Raw genomic sequence first — 26,997 nt, 5'->3', positions numbered from 1 at the left:
CTATATATATCTATACTCTGCTATATATAGAAAACTATACTCTGCTATTGAAGTTGTTTATGCAGCAAAACTTATTTGTCCTTCATTCATATGTTCTTAACAAAAAGTAATTAGGATGGCAAAAGTGGAACTAGTCAACTAAAATGAATAATTGGCATTCCCATGAAAAGATGGGCAACATAACTCCCCAAGCTGGAAATTGGGATGCTTTCTTCTGTGGCGTTTGATGTGTCTTCTTCCTTCCAGAAGTGCTGGTATTTCATAGGGTGATACCTGAAACTAAAGAAAATAGTATCAGAGAAAAAAGAGAAGGTTAAGTCTTCTCTAATTTATACCAAATGTCATCATTTTGACTTTCACAGTAATGAAGTCTCCTCTTTATTACAAAAGAAACCAACGTTGTCACTAAAAGGCAGAAAAAATAGGTGATGCACATCAGATTGGAGCAAAAGACTGAGAATGATACCTGACAGCTGAGTAATGGCTGAGGTACTTGCCCCATGAGAGTGTGGTACAGGAAACTTGAGCAAGGCACACCAGGTCTTACCCACTTCCAGGGAAGCTGGCAGTGGAAGGGTGGGCAAAGCCAGAAACTTTTACCACATCCACCTAGCTGAAGTGCTCTTCTGTGCCCAACAGCATTTCTCATTCTATCCTGCTAGATGGCAGGACAAATTTGGAAATAATTAAATGAAAGCAACTTTTTCCACATTCCCAAGTGAAATGCTTCTCACTAACCATCAATGACACTTTTGAATTTGGATTGCAGCTCCCAGAGCTCACAGGTTCCATCAAGGTCATCTTACCTTTTAGGGAACTATACAATGCTAAGGGAGGGAAAGAGGGAGGTGAAGTGAAGGTACAGGATTTCTGTACTTCTTACTTGCACACTGAGTGAAAAAGCAAATATAGCTTGTCACCCATTCTGGTAGCTCCCATAGCTGCAGGCCTGATTACAACATCTGTCTACATTTTCTTTTACATGAGAGGAACTGGGTTCAGAAGTGTTCCTTGGCTGTGAAATTGCACTGGAGGCAGCAGCTGCCAAAGTGAGCTAGAAAATGACAAGTGTAGGCAGGATACACTGCATCAAAAATTGATGCCAGCTAATGGAGCAGAGGGTTTAAACAACCTGCACAGTGCCCCTTATAGTCCAGTTCTGCCAGCAAGCAGGAGTGCTTCCCTTGGAAACCCTTAGTGTCTCTTTTGGAGAGAAACACATCCTGGCATGCATTTAGTGCATACCCAGTAATTGTGTCAAGTACCCTGGAATGTGCTCAGCAATCTGAGTCTGTAAGCTCTTCTGCACTGAGAGGCGTTGTCATTTTAATGTGCAGTTAGGACTAGAATCTCTTACGGAAGCAGAAACAGGAGGAATTACTTTTCATGATATTTTAAAAATAAATATGTAATTGAGTGCATACAGTTATGAAAACAATTTAAAGCTGCATGAGGGTGTACATCATAGAATCATAGTTATCAACAGGAATTATGGTGTAAAAAGTGAAGTCTTACAAAAATGGCCAACCTGCAAAGCCAATAGGTCAGTACTAGTAGGAACTTCTTCCTTCAGCAGCTTCACACCAAATTTTGTGATAACTTTAATGACCGTACTATCACTTCAGAGCACTGAAGTTATGCTTTTCAGAAAAACTGTCAAAAGGATAATTGGAAGGATCCCAGCAGTATAAAATCACACCTACTGTTCTTCACAAATCCTGCATGAAAGCAGCTTAACTGTAATCTTCCTCTCACTCCTGAGCTCACTCATTACATGCCTTTGCTAGAATGTCTTAAGAGTTTCACTGTTTCCTCTGCACAATTTCTATCTTCTGTTGTTTGTGTGGGTGCCTTGCTTGAAGACAGATGAGAGAGAGAGTCCCTTAAATATTAAAACACTTTTGTAAAGCCACAATCACTAAAGGAAAATAGGCAAAGAATATTTTTCTTTGCACTTTCGATTTGTGCTACTAAGTTCAGCAATGATGGTATTTAAAGACCTCTTCAGGCATCAGTGGCGTGAGCCAAAGCCCAGGTAATACCCTAGGTATACCTGCACTGAAATTTCCTGGCATTAGACTGGGATATGCACAATCAAATTCCTAATTTCCTACGGGAGTGTTTCATTAGAAAACAATGACGGTGATGATCATCTGAATGTTGCTGGATAAGAGTCAGCCTCTCATACAATTGTTGATCTCTTGTGCCAACCCTTGCAACCATAGGGGGTTTCATGCCCACGTTTATCAGATTGTAAGAGATGAAAGGACCCATCAAAATCTTCCAGTTTACAATTTTTTGACAGAGGTTTTAATCTTTTTAGCCATAAACCATGTGTTGTCCCTGCCTGTTACCTGTCATCTACCTTATGTTCCAGTTTTATAATCCATTTCACCTGAAGATAAGATCATACCTTAAATTCTATATTCACTGGAGACCAACTTGTCTTATTCAACTGTACAGCTACACTGTCACTCAGAAAGAAATACAGAGACATGAAGCACCTTACGTGTTCAAGGATATCAAAGCTCTTTACAAAGACAGATGGCAAAAGGCAGTGTACTAAAAATCATTGGTAGCTGCTGATGTGGAACTTTCATTAGCTTTTATGCAGCCTTTGACATGTCTACCGGTTTTATTAAAAGAATTAATGAGATGCAGGATACCAAGATTCTTTTATCTTGTCCTTGGGGCATTGATTGTCAAAGAGATTGATGCAGTAAATAAAATGTTTGGGTACTAGTGAACAGTTTGTGCGAATTTGATCAAGCATCAGCTCAGAGCATCACATCGGGCACTTTCAAGGAAAAAAAATGTCCACAACAGTTGGCTTTAAGACACTGAGTTTTGCTTCTTTCTTTCTTTCCTCATAAAATGCAGCACTTCCTCCAATAACTGTCAGGTCTCTATCTGTTGCTAATTTCCCCAAATAAAACGCTGCTCTGTCCCTAGTCATTCATGAAATCTATTAATACTGCCTTTGACTCAGAGAATACAGTGCTGCTTCCCCTTAGACAGGCAGAGGACAGTGGTACTGCAGGAGAGGACTCACAGTTTCTCTTCATGCTACAAACACGAGGCTTTTATTCTGCCCTAACCACTCCAAGTCTGAAGTGCAGCTTTGGTGTGAGAGAGACCAGTGAGCTCTGCACAGTGAGTCAGCCCAGACTTTCCCACCTCAGGGAAAGACAGACTGTCACAAGGGCAGGACACAGAATGTCACTCCTTGGGGGAGGCTTCTTTAGACTCCAAGGGAAAGTTCAGCCAAAACCTTCCCTTCTCAACAGTGATTTCAGGGATAACTATCAAAACCGTATTTCTGAATGCTCCAACACCTTCATCTTACAAATGGCTATGGTGATTTGGCTCTTACTTGCCCACTTTAATTTCTTACTTCAATTATTCTTTGTCCCACTGTTTTGGGAATGGCCATTGAATAAAGCACATTCAGAAGTGTTAGTCCTCGTGGTTTCTCAAACCAGATATACATCACACAGCATTTTACAGCTGCTGAAAATAATATGCAAGTAGTGTTCTCACAGTTAAAAGTACCAGTTGATGCAAGTAAAGCTTTGTTAAAAGCACTATGCAATCTCTGTTTAGCTGAGGATAAACAGTTCTTTCTTACCACCATGCAAATTAGTAAGGAGGTGTCGCTAGGAGATACAGAAAAGTCGTGTCTCCAGAGCCTTATTTCAGCATGCTCTTACCAGAAAAGCATTGACTCTGAATGCAGATATTGCCCTGATAAAATGTTCATGCTTCCAATCTAAATAAAATTAGGGTAATTAATGTCACAACCTTCTGACAGCACTAAGGAAATACATTGACAGCTGTCATATATTGTCCTGGTTCTGGCCAGAACAGTTAATATTTTACAGTAGCTGTGTGGGCATGGCTAGGAGATTATTCTTTAGCACCTCAAAGTCATTGCCAGGAGCAGGGATAAGGGACTTGCTTCCAAGGAGAAGGGTGTTCCTTTCAGTGGAGAGAAAAGTGGTGGAGAAGAGCCAGTCAGTATTGCCCCCGGGTTTCCTTGTAAATTGTTTCCTTGCCTATGCCTTTTGTTATTGTTTTTTTATTTCATTGCTGTTTCCACTAAATTGTTCATATCTCAAGCCGTGATCTTTGCCTTTTTGCTTCCAGTTGGAGGGGAGGGAAAGCAAGCTGTAGCATTTTAGCAGGACTACTGAATTGGAAAATACCATTCCTAAACCACAACATACGTAAAGTGTGTTGCAGCACTTGAGGGACATGGCTCATTCATTTTTTTTCCAGGACAGTCGCTAATATGGTAGTTTAATAAAATGTGGCAGAAATAGAGGATTCTTACCTTTGGTATCAGTGTAGTTGTAATAGTTACCATGAAAATACACAGAGACATTAAGTGGTCTATGCTGAAAAGACTCACCTTTGGAAAAGGCACAAGTGCAGTTGGTGCATTTTTTATTAGCTGAATTAGCTGTCATTGCAACAGTGAATAACGAAGCATTTGGGTGCACCTCTGTGTCCACATCGATAGATGTATAGATTTACCGCATAATTGGATATAAGTATATTGATAAACATGGCAACACATGTACAGTCATGTTTATCAATATATTTATTTTATAATCAACAGTATTGTCTTAAATATAAAGACTTTAAAATACATTTATAGAAAGAAATGTCTTTTTCTTGACATAAAAAGAAAAACATCAGAGAACTGCAATGCGTAATTCATTATTGATATCTCTCTCAATCTACTAGAAAGAGCAATAGTTCACTGTTACAGACTGGAGCAAAGAATAGGCAAATAGGTCTCTCCTGAGCATCCCTGAGGCTAAAAACAATGTTTTCCAGCCTTTCATCTTTCAATATGTTTGTTAAGGGCCACTGCTGAGGCCATCAGCAGGTTCTCCAGCTCATTAGCTATAATGATCGTGATCAGAGTGATCCTTGCTTTTACATTTCCTCCTCCTCTCAACTGCTGTTACACCTACCACAGCCGCTGTGTAGGTAGTCTCCTGACAGAGAAATCAAACACTCTGTGCTGTGGTTAATGATTTCTCTGAGTGCAGCTCCAGATGGCTGAAGATGAGAAAAAGTATAACTCATCTTGCCTGTCTGATCCAGGGCAGGCATCGAGGTAACTCTTACCAACCAGACAGAAGCCAGGTTTGAGGCAGGGAAGGGCAGACAATAGCAGTATCCCCAGTGGATTTCTCTCAGCTTTCTAGCTCTGCCTAGAACCCTTCCTTATTTGAGGCTCTTGTATCAGTGGTCTGAAATGCACACACTTCAGGGGAGCAGCCGTCAGTGATACAAAGATGATGGGTTTGATCAAGAAGCTCCCTGGTACACAGTTCTCATCTCCACCCCTCCTCCTCCTTCAGAGAAAAACCCACGCTTTATCAAGCTGATGTGGTCTAAAACTGTCTTTTGCAATTCTGGGAATTTGATTACTTTTGCATTTTTCCAGCCTCAGCTTTGATGTGCAGTGCTTGTAACACAGCTTCTCCCCGTTGAGCAGAGTCTTTAGCAGCATTCTAGAGACTTCACAGAGACAAACGCAGCACTGATGCTAAAAGCAGATCACAGTTTCCTTCCCTAGCCTCAGTTACCATGAGCACTCATAGCTAGCAAGCTTTCCTGGAACTGAGGCACCCACAGACACAAGCAGTAATGACCTGGGTCTGACTTTATCAGATGAAGGCAGAAGAAGGGGTTTTTTGCAGGAAGTAAAGCAAAACTAAAGCAGAAAGTGCTTTTTATTATTTTCACAGAGTATTTAGCTCTGAGACACTATTACTTTAAGAAATGTATTCAAAACAAAACGTGATGAAAGGCAAGATCTAGATCCAAGTTTCTGCAGCTGCATCCTTTAATATATATTTCCACACAATGCCATTTACCATTAAAATTTTCAATGTATTCAGCATTATTCCCATATATCACATCTGGATTTCACCTCACTGCCAGCTGTCCCTCTGACAGGAAGACTATCTGGAAAAGCAAGCCTGCTTCTGTACAGCACTGAAAAGGCTTTTGGGCTTACTCAAGATACCTAATCTTTTTATTTTGGTCATTCACACAGAGATTAAGGAAAGGGAATAATTAATCCCAAAGTGTCCTGGATCTCATATATTGTCTCACAGAGCAACCAAATATGTGAAAAGCTGTTCCATCTCTTCTTTCTATTCTTTAGTTCCTAACAGTTAAGGCAATAAAAGCAGAGGTCACCCCAACAGTTACTCCCACGTCTAGCAACACAAAAATTAAGTTTGTATGGGAATGAGCCATTACCTGCCCCCTGCTTCTAAAAGATGAATTTTAGATGAATGCATCATCCTGAAAGAAGAACACAATTAACAAAGCATGCTAATGATCAGATGAAATACTGTATAAATGAAGGCACTGAATACAGGTGAGCACCTGTTTAACAGCACATCCTATTTCAACCTTAGAAATGTCTTATTTTTAACCCAAGAGTAGAAAAAAACATTTAAGTTGGGCAGGTACCTGGCAGATATGGATATGGGAAGATAAAGGTTTGCCTGAGAGACAACTGACAGTTATTTACAAAATAAAAGGTGTAGTAGTAAAGTGTCTGGGAGGAATCCCTGCAGAAAAAGAAGAAGCTGCCCTACAGAAAGGCTCGTGGGGCTGGAAAGCACTGCTCATTCAGAAGCTGAGTCCAAATGGCAAACAGCTGAACTCAGATGATCCCAGAACTGCTCTCAGTTATGTCAGAGTTCCCAAGTCATGTTACCTCTTTGTGTCTCCTGATATCCTCATTTTTAAAATAGTAGTAATAACAACTTCTTTTCTTTGTAAGTCTTTGCACGATCTGTGGATGACAATCACTTAAACAGGGGTCCATATTTTTAATAACTATCATATACTATCCTATAACTCAGCTAGTGTCATTCAAACTCCAAAAAATTATCTAGCTCAGCCATTAATGTACTATGGAATTAACTCATCTTCTGTCAGCAAAGCTGTTCAAAATTTTTTCTTTACCTCTGTTCTCAATTTACAGTTGACTTTCCTGGTTCCACATAAAGCAAACAAATCGAACTTCTCTTCTGAACATAATTTTTTTAACACAATAAAAAGATAGCATGACATGATTGAGTTGTCAATAAAACTCCATTCAGTTTAAACAGAAATATAAAAGAAGGACCTCCTTAAGCTTTTAACCTAAAAATTCGCCATACGCAATAATATTGTGCATGCAAGTTACCATCACCTGGTCTGTGCACTTGAAATATTAGTCTGTATTACTTAGTCAAGTAGCATCTGTGCTTTCTCTACACATTACAAGTACTTTCAGGAAGAGATATCTCTTATTGCACATTTCTATGAAGATTTGTTTCCTTACATCTGGAATTCCTGAAGCAATTACTGCAGGACAGTTTCTTTACCTCTGAAATTCCTGAAACAAGTACTGCAGCACAGTGGCTGCAGAAAGTTAAGACTGGGAGATTAGTTTTAGTTCTGAACAGAAACCAGCTTCTTGTCATTCCTTCTGACTGGTGTAAGAACAACAGAGCAATCAATTTCTTTTGCTTGAGTAATTTCATAAAGCAGTTATTTATTTCAAATATGGAATTTTCTTCAGAGATCATTTGCAAATTGCTTTTTTCCTCTGCCCTTGTTAGAAACAAATGTCAGCACAATTCTGAAGTCTAGGACATAATATTTTACACCAGAAAAAAGGTGTCAGAATTTGCACCAAGGTCTGCAGGGACACACAGGGTTTATTAGGCTAACACATATGATTATAGATAATTTTTGGTAGCAGAAGTAAAACTGATTCTCTTTTCATGCCACCTAACTCTCACAAAAGACATTATCCAGTTTTTCATCTTGCATACTTGGTTAGAAGAAGTAATAATTTATTTTGTGCAGATATCCACGCTATTAATTCTAAATATATGAGGGAAATCAGAATAATCAGGGTAGTAGGATGTTTACTTACCTTCTACAGCTGATCCACATGACAATGCTCTTGTTCAGGAATTACAGGCAGTATTTTTGTGGTCTGTGCAGGAAGTGGAATCTGTTGTTTGCTGGTTTTCACTATTGAAAGTTAAAATAAGTTTTATCCATATTATTAACAGCAAATATATCTGCAGAGTGTTGGACTGGCATATGCAAGTTTGAAAATAGTTGAGACCTATCTGAACACAAGACAGAGATGGACAGTACTGAAAGTACTAACCATATTTTGTATTTCACTTCCTCTTAATACTAGTAGAACTACAATGTGCTGATTCTAAATCTACCTGGGAAGCAGCTCAAAGGTAGGCAAATAAATTTATGTGAAATAAATTTGTGAATGAATAGTAGTGAAAATCCAAAAGCATGCAAATTTGAGGTTATGTAAGAGTCCCCCAAAACCTCTACATTTGGCTAGTAAAGCAGAAACAATGGAAATTTAGAGTGTGAACTTCCTGACTCATTTTCACATAAGGGCAGCACAGATTGCCGCAGGCACACATGGTGTAACCTCAGCTCACTTGCCATACACACAGGGAGGCCTACTGGCTATCACCCAGTTGTCAACAAAGATGACAGCATAAATCTCAGAAGCAGGAAGGGATGAGATGATGCCTTTAGCACACAGATCCTGGTGTGGTATCTCAGTGGAATACAGGTAAGGAAATGCAGAGATAGCATTGCCAGGCAAAAGCACACAGAGTTGTTTATCCAATGCATTTTTCAAAGAACTGCTGTAGAACACAAATAATATTTTGTTCTCCAGGTCCATCCTGTCCCTGACTATCCATTACTTTTGTAAACCTACAAATGGGTTTCTACTGAGCTGAACAACAAGAGGATAAACCGTGCCACTTATATCTAGAAATGTTCATTCTCCACTGACTACATCATTTGGGTTTCTCTCTTTACAAATGCAATTAAAAAGTAGAGTTTGGATCTTAAAAAGCTGAATATGAAAAGCAAAGTCAAAATAAGAAGTAGTTTAAAAAAAACTCACAATGGATCTTGTTTCACCCTCAGGATGAATCTGGAGAGAATGGGAATATAGACTGACATCCCCTTCAGTGCCTGTGTGTTAACGGAGTTCTGCATGAAGGCAAACTGAGCAGAGAAAAGGTCCTTTGTGCATCAGTGCTCTGTGGAAAGCATACAGGGGCTATAAAAAGCTCCCGTATCCTATAGCTTTTATCCTTCCTTTTATCTGAAAAAAAAGTTTTAAAAGCTCCAAAGTGGTAATAAGGCTTCACAATTTTCTTGGATATGTTGCATTTCAAAAACATTTAAGTCTATGTTAGGTATTGAATACTATGAGTAGCTTTGCTTTTGCCAGCATTATTCATGTAAGTTGCAGAGGGAAAGATAATTATTCAGCTATGTCAGGAACTGATAGGGACCACCAAATTGATGATGTTTCACTTAGCCAAGATTAAACAAAAGTCTCTTTTCTTGGTTTTTCATCTATTTGCTGCTGTAGAAGATGTGTCTCGCCTGTTCTCTTTGCCAAAAAGAAAATGTATTGCACAATACAAGGAGGAGTAAGTCTGAACTTGCTGGGATGCCAGTCCTGACACTGCTGAGCCAGCATTTGCTTCTATTTCCAACATGTCAACTAATCTGAAGCTGTAGCAACACATCAGAGAGATTATGGATTTCCCCTATTTCCTCTAATCTTGTGGGAAATGAACTATTATTGTAATAACATAGCACAGAAAACAATACAGGAATTCAAATGATAGAGAATTTGTCTTATTGTTTCTTCTGTGCAAATTACTGCTGTCAAGCCCATCTAATTACATTATTGAATCTTCCAGACCCTACTAGGCAGATTCAGCTTAGGTATTAAATGCCCTGATTTATGCAACCTCGTTCCTCTACAACTTCTTGCTTTTTGTATTTTTTTTAAATAATGTAGCATACAGTTCACACACACCAGCCTGCTCCCAGCAAGTAATTTTGTGCCGTGTGCCTAGGATTATCTTTTTTTAGCATACAGCTGCATAAGAATAACTACACTTAGTCAGTTACTAGTAATGGAGGAGGTACCAAAGTGCTTTAGGGGAAACGGGCTAAGGAAGAGGAATAACAGCAGAGTAAGTATAACTTTCTTCCCTTTATATGTCTTGCAGACTGATTTAAGCAGTAAGCTGCAAATGACAATTCAGCAGTTCCTATCTGAATTCCTTTAAAACTCTGTGGGGAATACATTCTAGTCCTCCTAATTGCCATTATTAATTTATTAAGCTGTTCCAAAACCTCTTCTACTGCCTCTTCACTTCAAGAAAGCTCTTCAAAGAAATTATTGCAATAAAATTTTCTATGTGAGAATCTCACTAAGATTCTCTGTAGTAAATGCAAAGCAAGGAAGTGGCTTCAGTGGGTTATTTTCCATGTGTTATTACTGTCAAGTTCTATTTGATGAAAATGCTCTGTGTCTGGAAATACAGATCAGCCAATTAAAGAATACCTACTTCTTGCACTAAAAAACGTACCCTCTCTTTCCCTTGTCTCGTGGATGCGTTTAAGGGCAACTCTTTTTTGTCAGTTCATACCATTCAAGGGACAGTCACTATACATAAATGCAATGGCAGGACCAGCTCCAAAGTCTAGAAAATGTGTTTTGTACAACCCATGGTCTAATGCATTTATTTTACCTTAACAGTCCAGACAATGTTTACTCGACATTTATGACCAGAATGCTACAAAGCTCCCCTCTCCTCACTATGTGTGCTTAATTCTTTGCAGTACTGTGAATTTGGAAGGTTATAAATTTAATCCTTCCCTAGAGAACATTCTATATGTTTTCCCCCCTTTCCTCTGTTCACTGGGCTTAATGACAATGATTCATGGATATAAAGCCACTAACAGTGGCTAACACAATTTATATGCTGTAAATTACCTTTTTGTAGGACCACAGTGACATTAAGCCAGTAATTTACTGAGGTTCCTAAGGATTCACTCCCATTCTCAAAGTACAGGTTTCCCTCTTTTTCTTCCTTTATAATTTCTTAACTTCAAATAACCTTTTATTAATACCTACACATCTTTCATCTATATGATATACTGTCACATCCTCTCAAGTACTCATTAGTGTGTTTCCAGGGTGATTGTATTGTCTTCAGTGGATCTCAATTTTTTTTCAAGATTGCAATCTATGCTCTAATTATAGTGAAAATATTGTCAAGAGCTGTCAACAAAGTCATCTGTAGCTATTTATAATCCATTATCATGGTAGTAAATCCTAAGCTTAGCAACTGTGGAAAGAATGAACTCTTCATATGGATTTGATTCCACTTTAAATTATATTGGTATAAACTGTGAAATTGATTGGATTGATGAAATTACGTCAAGTGAAACCAAGGAATTTTATATTAAAATAAACGCCATTATAGCAGTTCATGCAACTAAGCATCTTTCTGGGTTACATGGATCAATTGAAGTGGGAGGCACTTAAAAGTAAGAATGACAGACCAATACAAGATTCATATTCTCTTCAGTAAAAACTAGCCAGATTTGAATTTCCATAAGACCTCATCATCAAAAATGCCTTGGATATACAACATTAAAAATGCCATTCCGAACATGTGATGAAACAGGTATGATATTAGTGAAGCAACTCAAAACAATAGATGTCAGAAAAGTAATTCCTTTCCAGCAGAATGAAAATAATGAGCTCATAAATATATCTCAGAGGTAGCCAGTGCTTTAAGAGCAAGAAGCATAAATTGTACTCACAGGAGAGTTCAGATAGACAAGAAGCTATTCATTCTTTTCTAGGTAAAATTGAAATGCCATGAAATACTGAGTTGTAGACATAAATTATGGAGTCTCCTCTTACTTCTGAGGAACTAACAAGACAAAAAGCAAAGTACTTAAGCCTAGTCAAATTCAAAACATTTTTTTCATTTGCTGGCTTTGTATTTTTCTTGTTTTGAAGGGAGGTTGGTTTGCCATTCAGAGCTATTGTTCTATCTGTTCATGTTAATCTTTTTAAAGATATAGCTTCCTTCACAAAACCAGAATCCATGAAATTTATTACAACACTTCACTCTTAGAGCAATGTCAATAACACCCACAGCAAAAACTGGTAATTGGCACTCACACAGATATTTGTTGCCAAATTCAGTTTTCTAGAATCCAGACTTTGAGTTTGGCCATGCCATTTAATTTATCTGTGCTAAACATACTACACTCTCTGAAGATCACAATTGTTTGCCTATCTGAAACTCAAAAATTGCATTTTGTGGGAATTTGACCCTAGAAACAGACTATGAAGTGCCAGCAAAACAATTTTTTGAGTCCTACTACAGCTATTCATTCCACACCTTGGCAGCAAATTTCACCAAGACTCACAAACACACAGAGCATACATATACATGTACCTCTCCGTATATTTCTCATACACACATAAAGCACTCAGCCACCAAACCTCACAACAGGCACACAACACGACCAAAAATTTAAAAATTCAAAGTCATTAATGCAACACACTGGAAATTCTGGGAGATGCATTCCCACATGATATATATGTCTTCTTATAGTTTTGTTGTCAGATTTATTTCTTTATAATAAAAAAGTGTTTCCTTAACATAAGTCAGATCAAATTGGCATAGAACCAAGGTAACTTTGAAATAAACCCAAAGCATCTCTTGACAGGAAAGTCTTAGAAGGTCTTTCTTGACCTCCTCATGCCTCAAGATTTGTTAAATTTTGGTTTAATTTTATATTACTTACCAGGAAAAGGATGAATTTTAGTAGCAGATACAGTTCTTCTTGCATGCTTGGAACCCTTTGTTCTTAAAATAGTAGAAACTGACGTTGGTACTCTGTTTTTATAATCTGCTTTAAACAAAATGTTTAAAATTATGTTAAAGCAGCATCAGCCCTGATTAGAAGGAAAGCTTGTAAACCCCTTATTATAAAACTGTTGAGTGCTTTGGAAATTGTCAAAAAAATCAGGAAGGTGTTGGAATAAGGTGATAAGGAAAACCAAGGGACAGATGATTTGTATTTTCCTGAATGAAATTTTCTAGAAATCTCATTCAGGCTTGTCCCTTTCAAATTATTCCTTGTTTTTTCTACACTGTGCACCTCAAACAAATTTTGTAAGGATATAAAGAAAAGTACATCTTTCAGTACAGATTTGGACTCTCACTGCTGTCAGTGGAGTAGCAAGGATGGAATGTACTGGCATCCTAGGAAGCTGACAGATTCCTTTCTAGTGTGGAGTGGTCATCTTGGAAAGCAGAGTCTGAGAGCAAGCTCCACACCACTGACAAAGCTAGAGCTGCATCAGGCACCTCTGGCTGTTCCACAGCACCCAGTTCATAAACTCTCAGTCTTTCCATCCTTCTGCTGCCCTCTAAATGCTGTGTTCTCAGTGAGTTTATTGCAGACACTTGTTCAGATGTTGTGGTTAGCCCTGTTCAGCAGTGACTGCAGCCCAGGGCTCAAGCCAGCTTCTGGTAACAGGCTCACTCCAATTCTTTGAAACAGAATTAATTTCTGTCTTTTTCCTTTGAGAACACTAAAGTTTCATTAAGTTAAAATTATTTACGTCATGAATTTTTTTTATGAATAGCCAGTGAAGATGTAAAATGCTGAAGCCCCAAGCATACACTGTAACAGTAAATGTCAAAGGCAGCTCTGGAAGTCCCTGAGACAATAGTGGAAGGGAAAAGGCAAAAGAATTAATTTCCAGTTTAGGGCCTTTGTCATGGATCAATTGTAACCTCCACCAAGTTTATTTGGATATTTTATTTTATGCACTTATGAAAATAGCTTAATGATTCTGAAAGTCTCGGCGTATACCTAGTGGAATATCTTGCAAGGTCTCAAGAGGAAATGAATAATTCCACATTTCTTAACAGCTTTCAGTGGTGCTAAGAAATGAAAAGAGAAACTACTAACTGAATTATAGTGATGTTCTGCTCTATTCTTTGAGCACCACTGAGAAAAATTAGTGTACAGACTTGCAATGACAGGTGGCATCTTAATATGTACTCTTAAACCTTAAGTTTTATTTTATGTGCTTGTCTTTTTTATCAGTAATATAATGATGTTGGTTATAATGTTATGTATAATAAATTTAACTGATAAACCCATCTTTCCTCAATTAGCAGAAAATGTATCCTTGAAGCTGGCAAGTACAGTAATTTCATGACTATAAGGCACACCCTTTTGACTAAAATTTTGGCCCGAACCCGGAAATGCGCCTTATAGTCCAGTGCGCCTTATATATGGACAAAGTTCGGAAATTTGCCAACCCGGAAGTGTGAGCTACGAGCTGCGGGGGGAGCCGGCAGGGCCGTGCCTGCCGGGTGCCTGTGGGGCTGGGGCTGCCGGGTGCCCGCAGGGCCGCAGCTGCTGGGTGGAGGCGGCGTTGCAGGGCTGGGGCTGCTGGGTGGAGGCAGGGGCAGGGCTGCCGGGTGCCCGTGGGGCTGCGGGGCCGGGGCTGGCGGGTGCCTGCAGGGCCGCGGGGCCAAGGCTGACGGGTGCTTGCGGGACCGGGGCTGCTGCGACTGCCGGGTGCCTGTGGGGCCGGGGCTGCTGGGTGCCCGTGGGGCTGGGGATGCTGGGTGGAGGCAGGGCCGCAGCTGCTGGGTGCCCGTGGGGCCAGGGCTGCCGGGTTGAGGTCGGGCCTCAGCCAGCGACCGCGCTGGGGGAGCTGGGGGCGGATCCTCACTGCAAAAAAAAGTGCGCCTTATAGTCCAGTGTGCCTTATATATGGGTAAAACTTCAGAAATTTGCCGGAAGTGCTCCTTATAATCCAGTGCACTTTATAGTCGTGACATTACTGTAATTAGAAGCCTCAAAAGGACATCTTTTCCTCCCTGTTTGTGTACATGATGACTCTGAAAATCTGAATTAAAGAGAAAAGTGATGTTTAAGAATAAAGGTACTAAATCATTAATCATCACTACTTAGAGTTCTAATTAAAAATAGAATGTTATGACTCAAAGCATAGAATATCAGAGCATGACATTTATAAGTAGTTTTCAAAATACACATAAAAGTCCTTTAAATTAGAGCACTTAACAGCCCACTTACAAAGTTCTAATGTACCCTTTGTGGGGTTTTATGTACATGCAATAGGTCTCAGAAATTGGTTCTAGCAATAAGTAAAAATCATGTATTTTAGGCAACATAATCTGGTAAGGAGTTCCTTCCATTGAGATGGAGAGGGTACAAACTAGACATCTCAAGCAATTATTTTGATTATTCATTAAAAATACATGCATAAAGTATTTACATGATGCAAAAAAATCACCAAAACACTTTGTGTGTGGGCACTGTTCTTTCTGTTCAGTTATGATTGAAGTTAGACTTCTATTGCTCTTTCATTACAAAACTACTTGTGCATACAGTAAGGATGATCAGGGGAATGGATATGGTTTATTATTTGTTTTACTGCCCCCACGACCAGGGTGTCTTTTCAGCACCTCTGACAGGGGGAATGGACACCTGTCTGGGAATAGCAACTAAATGCTGGTTGTCTGGAGACATTCTACCCACTCTGGGCTGGCACAAGAAAAACACCCCTGAAAATTGCTGTGTAAAGAGTTCACAGTTATTATTAAGAGTTATTCCTTCAGGTAACAGCTTAAGTAACAGTCTTTTCACAGTGATGAAAGGTATTGTGCTCCTGGTACCACCTACCTCTGACTTGGAAAAAGAAACAAGGGCCAGCAGCTGACAAGTGGTCCATTTGCAGCACTGCTTTTGTGCAGAGGACTTTATCTTGCTTGCTCAAAGGTCTCAAGCTCCGGGTACTCCCACAATTTTATTCTTGTTTAATTCATTGTATATTGCTAGAGAAAATACTGTAAATCTGATTTTACCCTGTATCCCAAGAGAAGAGCTGATTTGGCTGAAGGAATATTGTAGAAACAATTGTTTCAGTCTCTGAACTAATAGCACATTCTCTCATTGCAAAGTTCTAATCACTTGGATAGTCAATAGTGATGGTTCAGAAAACACACAAATGTTTTCTTTGCTGAAATAATAGCAAAGAGATGAAATGTTATCTGGGCTTAATTCAACTCTGGGCTTAAGAAGGCACACCTTGGTTGTCCTGCATGGGATTACACCACCAAAGAATTTGAATAGCCAATTTTTAGGACAGACAGATGAGTGTCTATCTCCTCATGCCTATCCTGTAATTTTTCCTGACTGTCACCTAAATAAATCATCTTCAGAAAGGAAAGAGTATTTCAATTCACTTATACTGGTCATTGGCATTCCTTCTTAAAACCTTCCACAAAGTTTAACAGTAATTTTTCCATCTACTGAGATCAATGCGAAACCAGAATTTCATATCACTAAGCCACCAACCATCTATCAAAAACCCCACACTTAACTTGCCATCAACAAGCTTGGACTTGCATCCACAATATTTGCATCCACCAAAGAGATGAGAGGTGATACTATCAATCATCTGAGTACTTCAGTCAGTCTCTAAGAAGCTTTTATCATTTGACAGTCAAAATATCAGTGTCTGAGCTACAGTATTAATCAACAATTTTGTTACTATAAATTAATATATTTTTACTTGCGTAGAAATTTAAATTCATGCAGATTAACTTTTTGTTACTTACAGTTCTGTTTATTTTCTTGGACTATTTTGTAGATGACAACTGAAACAGTAAATACAAAAACTACTGGAATCATAGTGAGCCAAGTGATCTTCGTCATACACATCGGATCTGTCCATAAAATGTACAAGAGAGAAAATTAGGCAGCAAATTACTGGCAGCAGAGAAAAGTAGAACATTCCATTTTCGTAGGATTTTGGATTGCACCTATCCCCACAGATAAAAGCAAAACAAAACAAAATAAAACAAAACAAAGAAGAGATTATGCCTTTTTCATTCAGTCTTCTCTGTTTTTTGATGTTAGGTTTCCTGTCTAGAATTCAGCTTAATTTTTGCCTGTATTTTTATTTCTATATCTATACCTGTATCTGTATCTTACATCTATGTATCTTCCCATAGCTGAAATAGATGTGGATGACTAAGTGAACAAACACTTTTCAACTCAGCCAATGAAAATGCTTCAAAGATCAACATTTATATTTAAGGTAGAACAAGGGTAATACAGGGTAATACATGTCCCTCTGTCTGGACAGAGCATGGAAGGAATTGGTCCACTGTCCAACATTGGCCTGTACTGGCATTCTTAACCTCCTGATCCATCTTCATATATTATAGAAGACAAGATTCTACACACGGAAATTTTCTTATTAAAAAGTGCGGAAACGCCACCAACAAGAGCTCTCTGGGGAATTCATTTAACTAAAGTTGTCGTGAGAGAGAATCACATGGAACTGGGTGCAGGAGGTAGGCTGCTCTTTCAGACAACAGTTGCTGCAGAAATGCACCCACACTCCACAGGGAATTAGTTCAATAACTAATACAAGTCAGGACTATATATGACAAAGAAACGATGTGAGAACTTTCCCCTGTGGTTGTTTGAATAGCCTTTCAAACTTCTTTGGCAGCTGCATGTTAATGCATACCTTAGAACTGTAAATAATTATTTTAAAAAACAGTTATGTTACCAACTAATAAAAAGCCAAATTACAAACTGTAGCCAAAGCACTGTTTCCCTTTCCCTGACTTAGAAAAGTATAATTAGACTTACTCTGACTTCCCTTGTATCTTCTCCATCAAGAACTCATAAGGCGAATGCCAACAACCCCATGGGTCATTCCTCCTAATTTAGAACTAAAAATATCTTTTATACAGTAATCTAGGCTCCTTTTAAATAGAGCACTCTACCCCATCCTATAGTGGCTTGTAATGACTTGATTATCAGCCTTGCTTAGTAAAAGCCCTGAGCATCTCTTTAGCTGCTTTGAAGTAAAGAGAAAAAAAAGACATATTGTTAATTTTCATTAATAATATGAGATTACCATGATCCAGGTAAGTCAGTATTAGCAAAGTGTGGTTAGCTCATAGTATTGACACAAGTTAGCAAGGCAAATTACAAATTACTGTCCTCTCATGGCTAGACACACTTATTTTAAAAAAAAATCCAAAAAACCCAAAACAATCCTAAGCTGCCCTTTCTTCTCTAGGATTTTCGCTGGACTTATTTAACGTATATTAATCTAACTCTAAAAAACATACTTTCTCCAGCAAAGGTACAGCATAAAATACATTTGCCATGTAAAACCAAATGAATGCAATGATTCAGCAATTTCCAAATGACAAGTGTTGCACATAGACAGAACGGAAACTCTGACCATGGTCAGGCAATCAGACAAAAAACACTTGCAGCACCAAAAGAAATATAAAAAGCTGAAGGTTGTCCTCTGGGAAATCTAAGCTTCATTCAGGAGATTTCTTTTAAGCCTACTGTAGTGAGGTTATATAGTAAGCTATTGCAACATTAGTAAGCTAGTAAGCTAGTACATTAGAATGGTCAAACCTATCTACTGTGTCTACTATGGATTGTTTTTTAATAAGGGATGTTCAAAACTGTATTCTCTTCTTGTTAAGTATTTAAATATTTTCAAATGGTTTCTGGAAGCAGAGAACTATCTAGTTGAGATTTTTTGCAAGATGACATTGTTTCTAGTTTGATTCCCATTCTGACTCTCCTTTGTAACTTACATTCCATGTAAGACTTCAGTTGCAGTGAAACATTTATACAGTCATTTTGGTCTTCCATCATTGCCAAGAGACAAGAATGATTTAGGTGTTCAGCGGCTGCATTTCGTCCTCCGGCTATAGAATTGTCGATGTGGATTTCCATCAGGTAGTTTGTATTATGCTCCACTTCCTTCTTGGAAACCGTTGTGAAATTAAAATATTTATAAAAATAAGTAACATTTTCTGCTTTCACTTCAGGTGAGCCTTTTGCTTTTGGAAATAAAAATGAAAACAAAACTGTTATACAAGTGGTAGACCAAGAGACAACTCTCAAAGAGAACAGTGAATTCTCTGTCTCATTTGCAAAAACATAAAGGTTTCTGCATCACTGACTAGGAAAAGATGTATAAATATATACTGTGTAAAGTTACTTTGAACTGATCTGAAGAGCATCGTTTATCTTATACACATTTTCCCTGCAAAGTATAACCCTTTTTTGCTTTACTATCGCCTTTTTTTGTTGTTGTTTTTGTTGTTGGTTGTCAAAGGCGACAGAAAAAAATCAGGCTATGAGAAGGATAGAACCCAGGCAAAAGCCACATGATGATAGAGATTTGAAGTGCACACATTATCTATCTGCTTTCAGTTGCAGGAAGTCCTTGCTTCACTTCAAACCATGCTAGTTGTGAGATTTATGCTGTGTTTACAAGAAACAGGTGAGACATGATTAAAAGTGTTAGTTGCACAGGTATAACTGAGAACATATATATATGTGTCCATATATAAATTTTTATTTTTCATACTTGCTAAGACAGCTATTTTGGAATAAGGAAAATACACAGTTGGAAAATAACTGTGAATTTCTTATATTCAGGAGTTGGCCTATTGCCCCTATTCCTGACGATGTTAGAAAGAGGTATTGTCTTCCCCAAAAATTTCCAGATATTTGCAAGTGTATATGGCACAGAAGGAATGTGCTGCTATTGCTCTGAAAAGATGTGGGTGTTGCTATCTCTCCTCTGTATTGCTGTGCCATTCCTTAGTCAGTGCTGCTTCCTATAAAACATATAAGGCCATTTCTGATACTACACTGCTGTGGATAACATAACTACAAACACCAAAATGGTTATTTCATACATAGTTGCCATTGTAATAGTTAGCTGCTCAATTAGTTCTTCATGTACTTGCTCACAACCTATCTTCCTAATGCCAGCAATCTAAATGTAGAGCTCCACAATGACATTCAAAAGCAAAATCAGCTTGAAAAATTTTCAGTAAGTACAACTCCTTAGACATAAATTAAGTACCTTAGAAAGTACTCACTACCAACATGTTTCACTGACAGCCAGAAATGAATGCCACGGAGAATTTGGCACAAAATCTGCATTTTCTAGCCATGCAAAGGAAAGCTAAAAGCCCCCATTGTTCATAGACTTGCAAAGACCATAGAGAACCAGGAGCATATTTACATTTTCTTCTAAGTACCAAATAAAAATTTGTTTTTTATTTTTTAATTAGCTACTTCAAAATCAAGTATTTCTCTTAACCCACTTACGTTTTTTATCTGTTGACTGTGATCCTTGATGATCAACATTCACATCCCTCTTGGATTCACACACTGTCTGTTTAGGGTGGGACTGTTTTTCCCTCCAGGATGACTGACAAATATATGGAATATTTTGGGAATTTAAATTATTTACAATGACCTTCAGCAAAATAGTCTGCTCTTCTCTTCTTTGTTGCACTGATCTTTTGTAAGAATTGTTAAAAGTACAAAGTGGAAAAGTGGTGTTACTTGATGAGCAGGTATCCATGCATGACACCATGACGGTGTTAGCTGTGAAAGAAAGAGTGCATATTAGCCAGACAATCATACAGGACACATGGACAAGTATGTGCATAAAGGCACCATGTAGTGGATATTCCAACTGACTTACGATGAAATGCACTTGATTTTTTTCTTGAGGGTTATGACAGGATGTTGAATGCATCATATGCAAGAGAAAGCAAGCACAGTCTTCCCACAACCTACATGCTGGATTTTATTTGCTGAATTGTATTAAAACTCTTATAATAGTAACTGGAATTTGTGGTGGTATCTAGTCACATTCCCGTTTCAAAGCTGCTCCAATGTGTCTGTTCTTTAAAAGAAGAGAAAGCACATTTATGCTTCTTCAAAAGAAGAGAAAACTTGTTTGGAGAGGGCATTCAGCCCTGGAACGGTGCAGTTGAAACAGCCCAATGCAATTAGGTTGTAAAGTAGTTATAATCAAAATGAAGGCTTTCTTTCTAAATGACATTGAAACCACAGAGTGAAAATGCACAGAAAAGCTGCTCAATCCTCCAGCCACACCCTTCACATTCTCTTATATTCAGTCAACGACATGGATTTTAATTACAACTTTTGAGTTTGGTATTCATAGGCAAATTTCAGTATCAAAGTACTGCTGCTAGAGTACATTAATGCAGTTCTGGCAAGCAGCAAAAATCACATAGTTATAAATTAGTATGATTTGTCTTCCACATTACAGTAGAGCTTTATCATGCAAATTTTTAGTTGTGTTAACTTTCTTTCAGCATACAAAAAATCAAGAATAAAAAATTTGTGTGACCCCAACATGAAATATGTGTTTATGAATAACCACTTCCCAGAGCTAATGCAGCACTAACCTATAGTTTTATAGCTATGTTTCCAATTCTAGTAGTACCCTTGCATCTCTATAAAGGGAAAAATTTGTATCTAGCTCCCATTATGAGCAACTGGAGCAATGTGATAATAAATTCTTGTGTATAGAGAACAAAATATAGCCTTCAGTTGCTCCAGTGCTCAGCTGCACTCTGATGGCTTCAACAGACCACCTGTGTTCACAAGCAGCAGGCTGACCTCAGAAAAGGTTTAGTAAGAGATTCCAGACAGGATACAGAAATAAAATCCAAACTCCAATGTCAAAGTCAATTATCTTCCCTTTACTAACACAACACCAGAGAGTCATAAACTCCTTATAAAACATAATAAATTGAAATGTAAAACACACAGGTAAGAAAAAGTTCATTTTGATATAAAAAGGAAAAATACCAGACAAAAATTTAGAGCTTGATCTTTCCCTGAGGCAAGACAAAGAATTTTCCTGGAAATGCTAACAACCTGACCTGCGCAACAGGTCATGGAACAGGTTCTGAGATCAAATTCTTCCACCTGAAAGAGGTATTTTGTGTAGAACTTGTCTGTGGAGATGAGTCTGGAGCAAAAATTGAATGCTTACTCTGCCCTCATGATAAGCCATGGCATCTGGGCAACCAGCCTAAAACCACTGCTACAAGGCAATTGCCCTTTCAAGGGCAATTAATTATAATTCCCTAACATACACTTTTCGCCAAGAAATCTGTACATTGACTTGGGAATCTCATGTCTGGACTGTGACAGACATCTATGTTCAGCACTGCAAAGTCCATTTTGCTTCACAAATGGCTAAAAGAGATTCCAGAGCTGCCTGTGAGCCACATTGTATGTGTGTCAAAAGTATGGTATCTGAGTGGAAAAGCTGTGAATGTTGTTGAGTTAGGGAGGGTGCTTACCATTCTCTTGAAAGGTCTCTACTGAGAAAGATTTGATCTACCAATCAAATGATGATCTAGCATTAAACGAATTTTTTTTCCATGGCACTGTGGTGTTTCTAAGGAGGGATATAGGTTGTTGAACACTTGAAGAAGGGTCACAACAACACTACACTTTCCCAATGGAATACATGGCAGACAGAGAGCCATAGCATACTCATTGCTCCTAACAGCAGGACTGGGAAGCATCCTCCCAAATGTAAACATCACTCTAGAAATGTGGAAAGGGTTTTGTGAAATCTGAACACAGACCTGAATAGTGAAAAAGGATTGCTGAGATTAAACCGTGCAAAGTAACTCTAGGAAACAGTTCTCTATTCAAAGACCTGCAACCACATGCTTAATATTAAGAAGTTCTGTGATTGTTAAATTCTTCTATGAAACCTATATTTACAGGGTGATTTTTCATAAAAAAACCCAAATCCATTAAAATGAAATTATTCACAGGGAAGAACAAAATTTGTAAAAAACTTGCTTCCCATTAAGAAAATCACAAATATTTCACTTTGCATGGGCTTGACTCTTTTTCATTTGATCTGCCGTATTCTGTTTTGAGTCAGAGCTGCAGTGTATACAGTTGCATTTTTTATCACTTCCTCACAGAAGCTGTAGTCACCACAAAATATTGTAGAGATGCAAGACCTACAGTACAAGCTGGGGAATACACAACTGATAGATTAAAGGAGATACACTCCATCAAGTAGTAGGACCCAAGGGATAGGACTGGGATTGAAAGCATCAGACCCCAAAAGGAAAACCTCCTACTCTAAATCAATTTAATTTAAAGGTTCAATGACTCGTAACCGAGCAAGTGGGCTGCTTTACAAATCGAAAGGAAACATTTCACTTCTGGTAGTGCTGAACTGTATCCTTTTGAAAAATTTTAAGGGTTTTTTTTTTGTTGTTTGTGGGGTTTTTGGGTTTGGTTTTTTTTTTGCAAGTTGATTTCCCACTAAATTTTTGTTTACTGAGAAATTTCCATTTTTATTCCCTCTCCAGGATGAAAATAAATGCCGGAACTTCTCCTGGGATAAGACATCCAGGAATAAGAAGCTTTCTGCCATTCATTTAGGAACTCACAGAGGAAAAGCCAGTGATTATAATTCACATCTCAAAGATTTCCAACAACTCTGTATTCTGAAGCCTTATGGTGTAACCAGCAATTTGAAACATTTACAAAAAATTCTGTACATTTTAGGTTTGTCACAAAATCTAAAATAAAACTCGTTTTTAACAGAAGGTTTTTGATGAACCAGAGACCCAAAATCCTTAGAGATTTTGAATAAATTATTCAACATATTTACTTTCTAATGCAATTCAGACATCTTTACATAGTTTGTTATATAGTAATTTAGTTTTTAAAACATCCAAATGCAGCAATAATTCTAATTTTCCTAATATAAATCTGTGCTGCTCCAACTATAATTCTGTTCTGCCCATATACTTCACAATCTTATTTTAGACATGCTGTGATCAAGACAGAATTGCAGTGATCATACTATTGCAGCCTAAAGCATGGCCAACAAGAGCAATCTAGAAAAATTATCATGGAAAAATGTAGTTATTCTTTGATGTTTGACACTAAGGTTAATGTTTCCTTCTGGTAATAGTACTGTAATTTTTTTATTTGCATAATCTGTGCTACAGATACTTTGTTTACTTCTGCGTGGAGGTAAAACATTAATTATTCCAACATCTTAAACTGAATGATAAATGTTATGATATTCAAACTTTATGACAGCTTACCAAGTTTGTTCATTTATAAACTATAAAAATCTATACATTATGTTCTATTTACTGATACGTCCATTTTTTATGGTTAATGAATAAAATATATAAGCATCCTCATCTGGATATTTCAATAACAATTTTTTTTCAGAAAATCATATGCTTCATAAAGAAATTATGTTATGATACCTGAGAATACACTATTTGTCAAAGGGATGTTTTTTTATTATAGTACTTATTTATCAAAAAGCTTTCTTAGGAATGGATGTGACGAAACTATTTTAAAACTAATTTACTCATGGACTTTTAAAAAACACTGAACTAGTACAGTAATTTCACGAATACAAGCCACAGCAATTTGACAAAAATTTTGGTGGAAACCCGGAAGTGTGGCTAATAGTTGGGGGCGGCTAATATGTGAATAATTTTCTGACATTTACAACCCCAGACGTGCCAGCCAGGGCGCCGAGCCAAGCACCTGCCAGGAAAAGCCGGCATTCCGCGATTGTTACAGTGCTACTGTGTTGCCCTGGCTCCCTGCAGGCAGCACGGGGGGCGGGGAGAGAGGCGGAAGAGCTCTCTTCTTCCCTCCTCTGCCGCAGCCCAGGGGAGGACGGGTGGGGGGGCGCGCCGCCATTGCCGCGGTTCAGGGAGGACGGGGAGGAGGCGGGGGACCGCGCCGTCATTGCTGCGGCCCAGGGAGGACGGGGGGGGGGGGGCGCGCCGCCATTGCCGTGGCCCGGGGAGCCAACGGGGGCCCTGCGCCGTCATTGCCGCGGTTCGGGGAGCTGACGGGGGCCCTGCGCCGCCATTGCCGCGGCTCAGGGAGTGGGGGGGAAGTGCGCGCCGCCATTGCCGCAGCCCGGGGGGGTTGGGGGAAGTGCGCGCCGCCATTGCCGCGGCTCGGGGAGCCGACGGGAGCCCCGCGCAGCCATTGCTGTGGCCCGGGGAGGCGGGTGGAAGCGCGCGCCACCATTGCCGCGTCTTGGGGAGGAGGCGGGGTGCTTTGTCCGCGCCCGCCGCCGGCGCCACAGGCACGGGAAAGCTCTGTCCCTGCCCGCTGCCGGCGCCACGGGCGCGGGAAAGCTCCGTCCCCGCCCGCCGCCGCTGCCGTAGGAGCGGGGGGAAGCTCCGTCCCTGCCTGCCACCATGGGGCAGCGCCGACCCGGGGTGACTGAGCCCAGTGGCAGCGGCGGCCAGCCCCGAGCGGCAGCACCGGGCTGGGCCACCTGGCCCCGTCAGTAGCCCCTAGCGGGCCGAGCCTGCACAGTCCTAGCTCAGCCAGTAAACCCCGCCCTCCCGCGGTTCTGTTACTAATTGCATGCGGGTCCTTGCTGCGAACGACAGAGCGGCTTATATTCAGGTGTGGCTTATTTATGGACAAAAACCGAAATATTTGCCAACACCCAGAGATGCGGCTTATACTCAGTGTGGCTTATATTCGTGAATTTACTGTAACTTGCACACATACATAGTTTGCATTTATCCAAAATTCAGTATCAGCCTTTAGGATCACAAAGAAGTATTTGGCATTTATGCTACAAGATTTGCTTTGCTCAGTTACATCCATTCTGCTCTACTTTTTGTCAGGTTATCACTGAGTATCTCCTTCACAGACAGCATCTCATTACCGGATAGTAATTATATAAAGTTTTACAGCATTTAAGTACAAAAACTTCTAAAAAGTTGAAGACATGAGCACCTGCTATAAAAGAACATTAAGCACTTATACTACTTTCTTCATGATGAAGGCAGTAAAACCACAGTTTTTATTTCCACAGTTGCAGGGAAATAGTTACCAAAATTTTTGCAGTCTATGTAAAATAATTACAAACTCATTTCAAATTACCACATATAACTAACTCTGTTGGCTAAAAATCTAACAAAAAGAGTCTATATCCTTTTCAAATTCCACATGTGTGCAGCATCCTAATCACTGCTTTTAGGAAAGCACGTGACAACTTTTCAATTGCAGATTTCAGAATAAATAAAAGATTGTTTTAAAAGCTGATCACTCACCTTCATGGATTTTGAAAAATTCAGGTAGACACAAAATAAACACGGTAATTATTCCTAATGTCAATCTGAAGACTACTGGGTTTTTCAAAAGCAAGCACATGTCACTGAAGCACTCCCATCTAGCATAGTGATTGTAACTTACTTCCTGGTTTAGCTTTTAACTTGGTGCAGACATTATGCAAAATAACATCTATTCATTTCCTTTTCTTATAATGACTTTCCTTTTTACTTCTCACTACATTAACTTGCAGAAAGCCACATTCTGTTCTTACATGAGCATAGATGAAGATGATTCATTTAAATATGATCAACATAAAATTCATTTACCACAATGACAATAATAAGAAAAAAGCAGTTATTTTATATGTTTGTGGTAGTTTTCCTTTAAGAACTCCTTAATAACCACTTTCATATACCTGCTAAACAGTTAATCAATTATCGTTGGGAAGGAATTTTGTTCTCATTTGGCCAAGAAAATTTTAAAAAATTGAGTCAGACCCTCATTATAAAAATGAGTCAGAACCACATGAGTCAGTTACAGGAATTTTATTGTTTTATTTATATACATTTGCATGGGGCTAGGTGGAAGATAATGTTATGCAACAGAGAATCTTTCAGGCTTTAATAGACTATTGATTTGATCATTACAATCTAAAGTTTTTGATATGTCAATCAATGATATACTAAGTACAATGAACTGAGGATGGGTTGTTTGTATTATCATTGCTACTGTATTCATAAAAGATGACAGATGTGTTGCCAATCTGTCAAGTGTCTTCAGTTTGCATTTTACTATTCTTTACACCACAAGAAGACTGGAAAGAGCCATTGCTATTTCTGTACATTATAGTTACATTTTTTCAGCTAAACTTTCCAGTTAAAAGTGTTTAATTTTGACAACCACCATGATATTCTATAAATTTTTCTTATAGATCAGAGTGCAAAGAACATTTCTGAACTGTTCTGAATAAAAGTGCTCTGAATAATATATAAAAACAAACAACTTGACTCAAATATAGAGTAATACATTATAAAGAATTTCATAAATTCAGAAAGA

At 38.7% G+C, this 26,997-nt stretch overlaps 1 protein-coding gene across 1 annotated transcript; it reads right to left on the bottom strand.

Moving 5' to 3' along the window:
• Nucleotides 1-34: 34 nt before the first annotated feature.
• Nucleotides 35-26,040, bottom strand: TMEM156 (transmembrane protein 156). Its single transcript, XM_033060699.1, has 7 exons — nucleotides 25,941-26,040; nucleotides 20,134-20,415; nucleotides 18,600-18,848; nucleotides 16,581-16,688; nucleotides 12,718-12,825; nucleotides 7,964-8,064; nucleotides 35-273 (listed from the first exon to the last, which is right to left on the bottom strand). The coding sequence occupies exons 1-6, from the start codon at nucleotides 26,038-26,040 to the stop codon at nucleotides 7,967-7,969; spliced, it is 945 nt and encodes a 314-aa protein (XP_032916590.1). The 3' UTR covers nucleotides 35-273; nucleotides 7,964-7,966.
• Nucleotides 26,041-26,997: the final 957 nt, after the last annotated feature.

This window comes from Catharus ustulatus, chromosome 5, assembly GCF_009819885.2.
Source record: "Catharus ustulatus isolate bCatUst1 chromosome 5, bCatUst1.pri.v2, whole genome shotgun sequence".
NCBI lineage: Eukaryota > Metazoa > Chordata > Aves > Passeriformes > Turdidae > Catharus > Catharus ustulatus.
This window is presented reverse-complemented; position numbering and strand designations above follow the sequence as displayed.

Bases quoted from the DNA above. Each gene is read 5' to 3' on its own strand.
- TMEM156 (XM_033060699.1), bottom strand. From the start codon at position 26,040: ATGTGCTTGCTTTTGAAAAACCCAGTAGTCTTCAGATTGACATTAGGA. The intron at 20,416-25,940 runs GTGAGTGATCAG...TTTCTTTCACAG, and splicing joins ATTTTTCAAAATCCATGAAG to CTAACACCGTCATGGTGTCA. The intron at 18,849-20,133 runs GTAAGTGGGTTA...TATTTCCAAAAG, and splicing joins ACAGTCAACAGATAAAAAAC to CAAAAGGCTCACCTGAAGTG.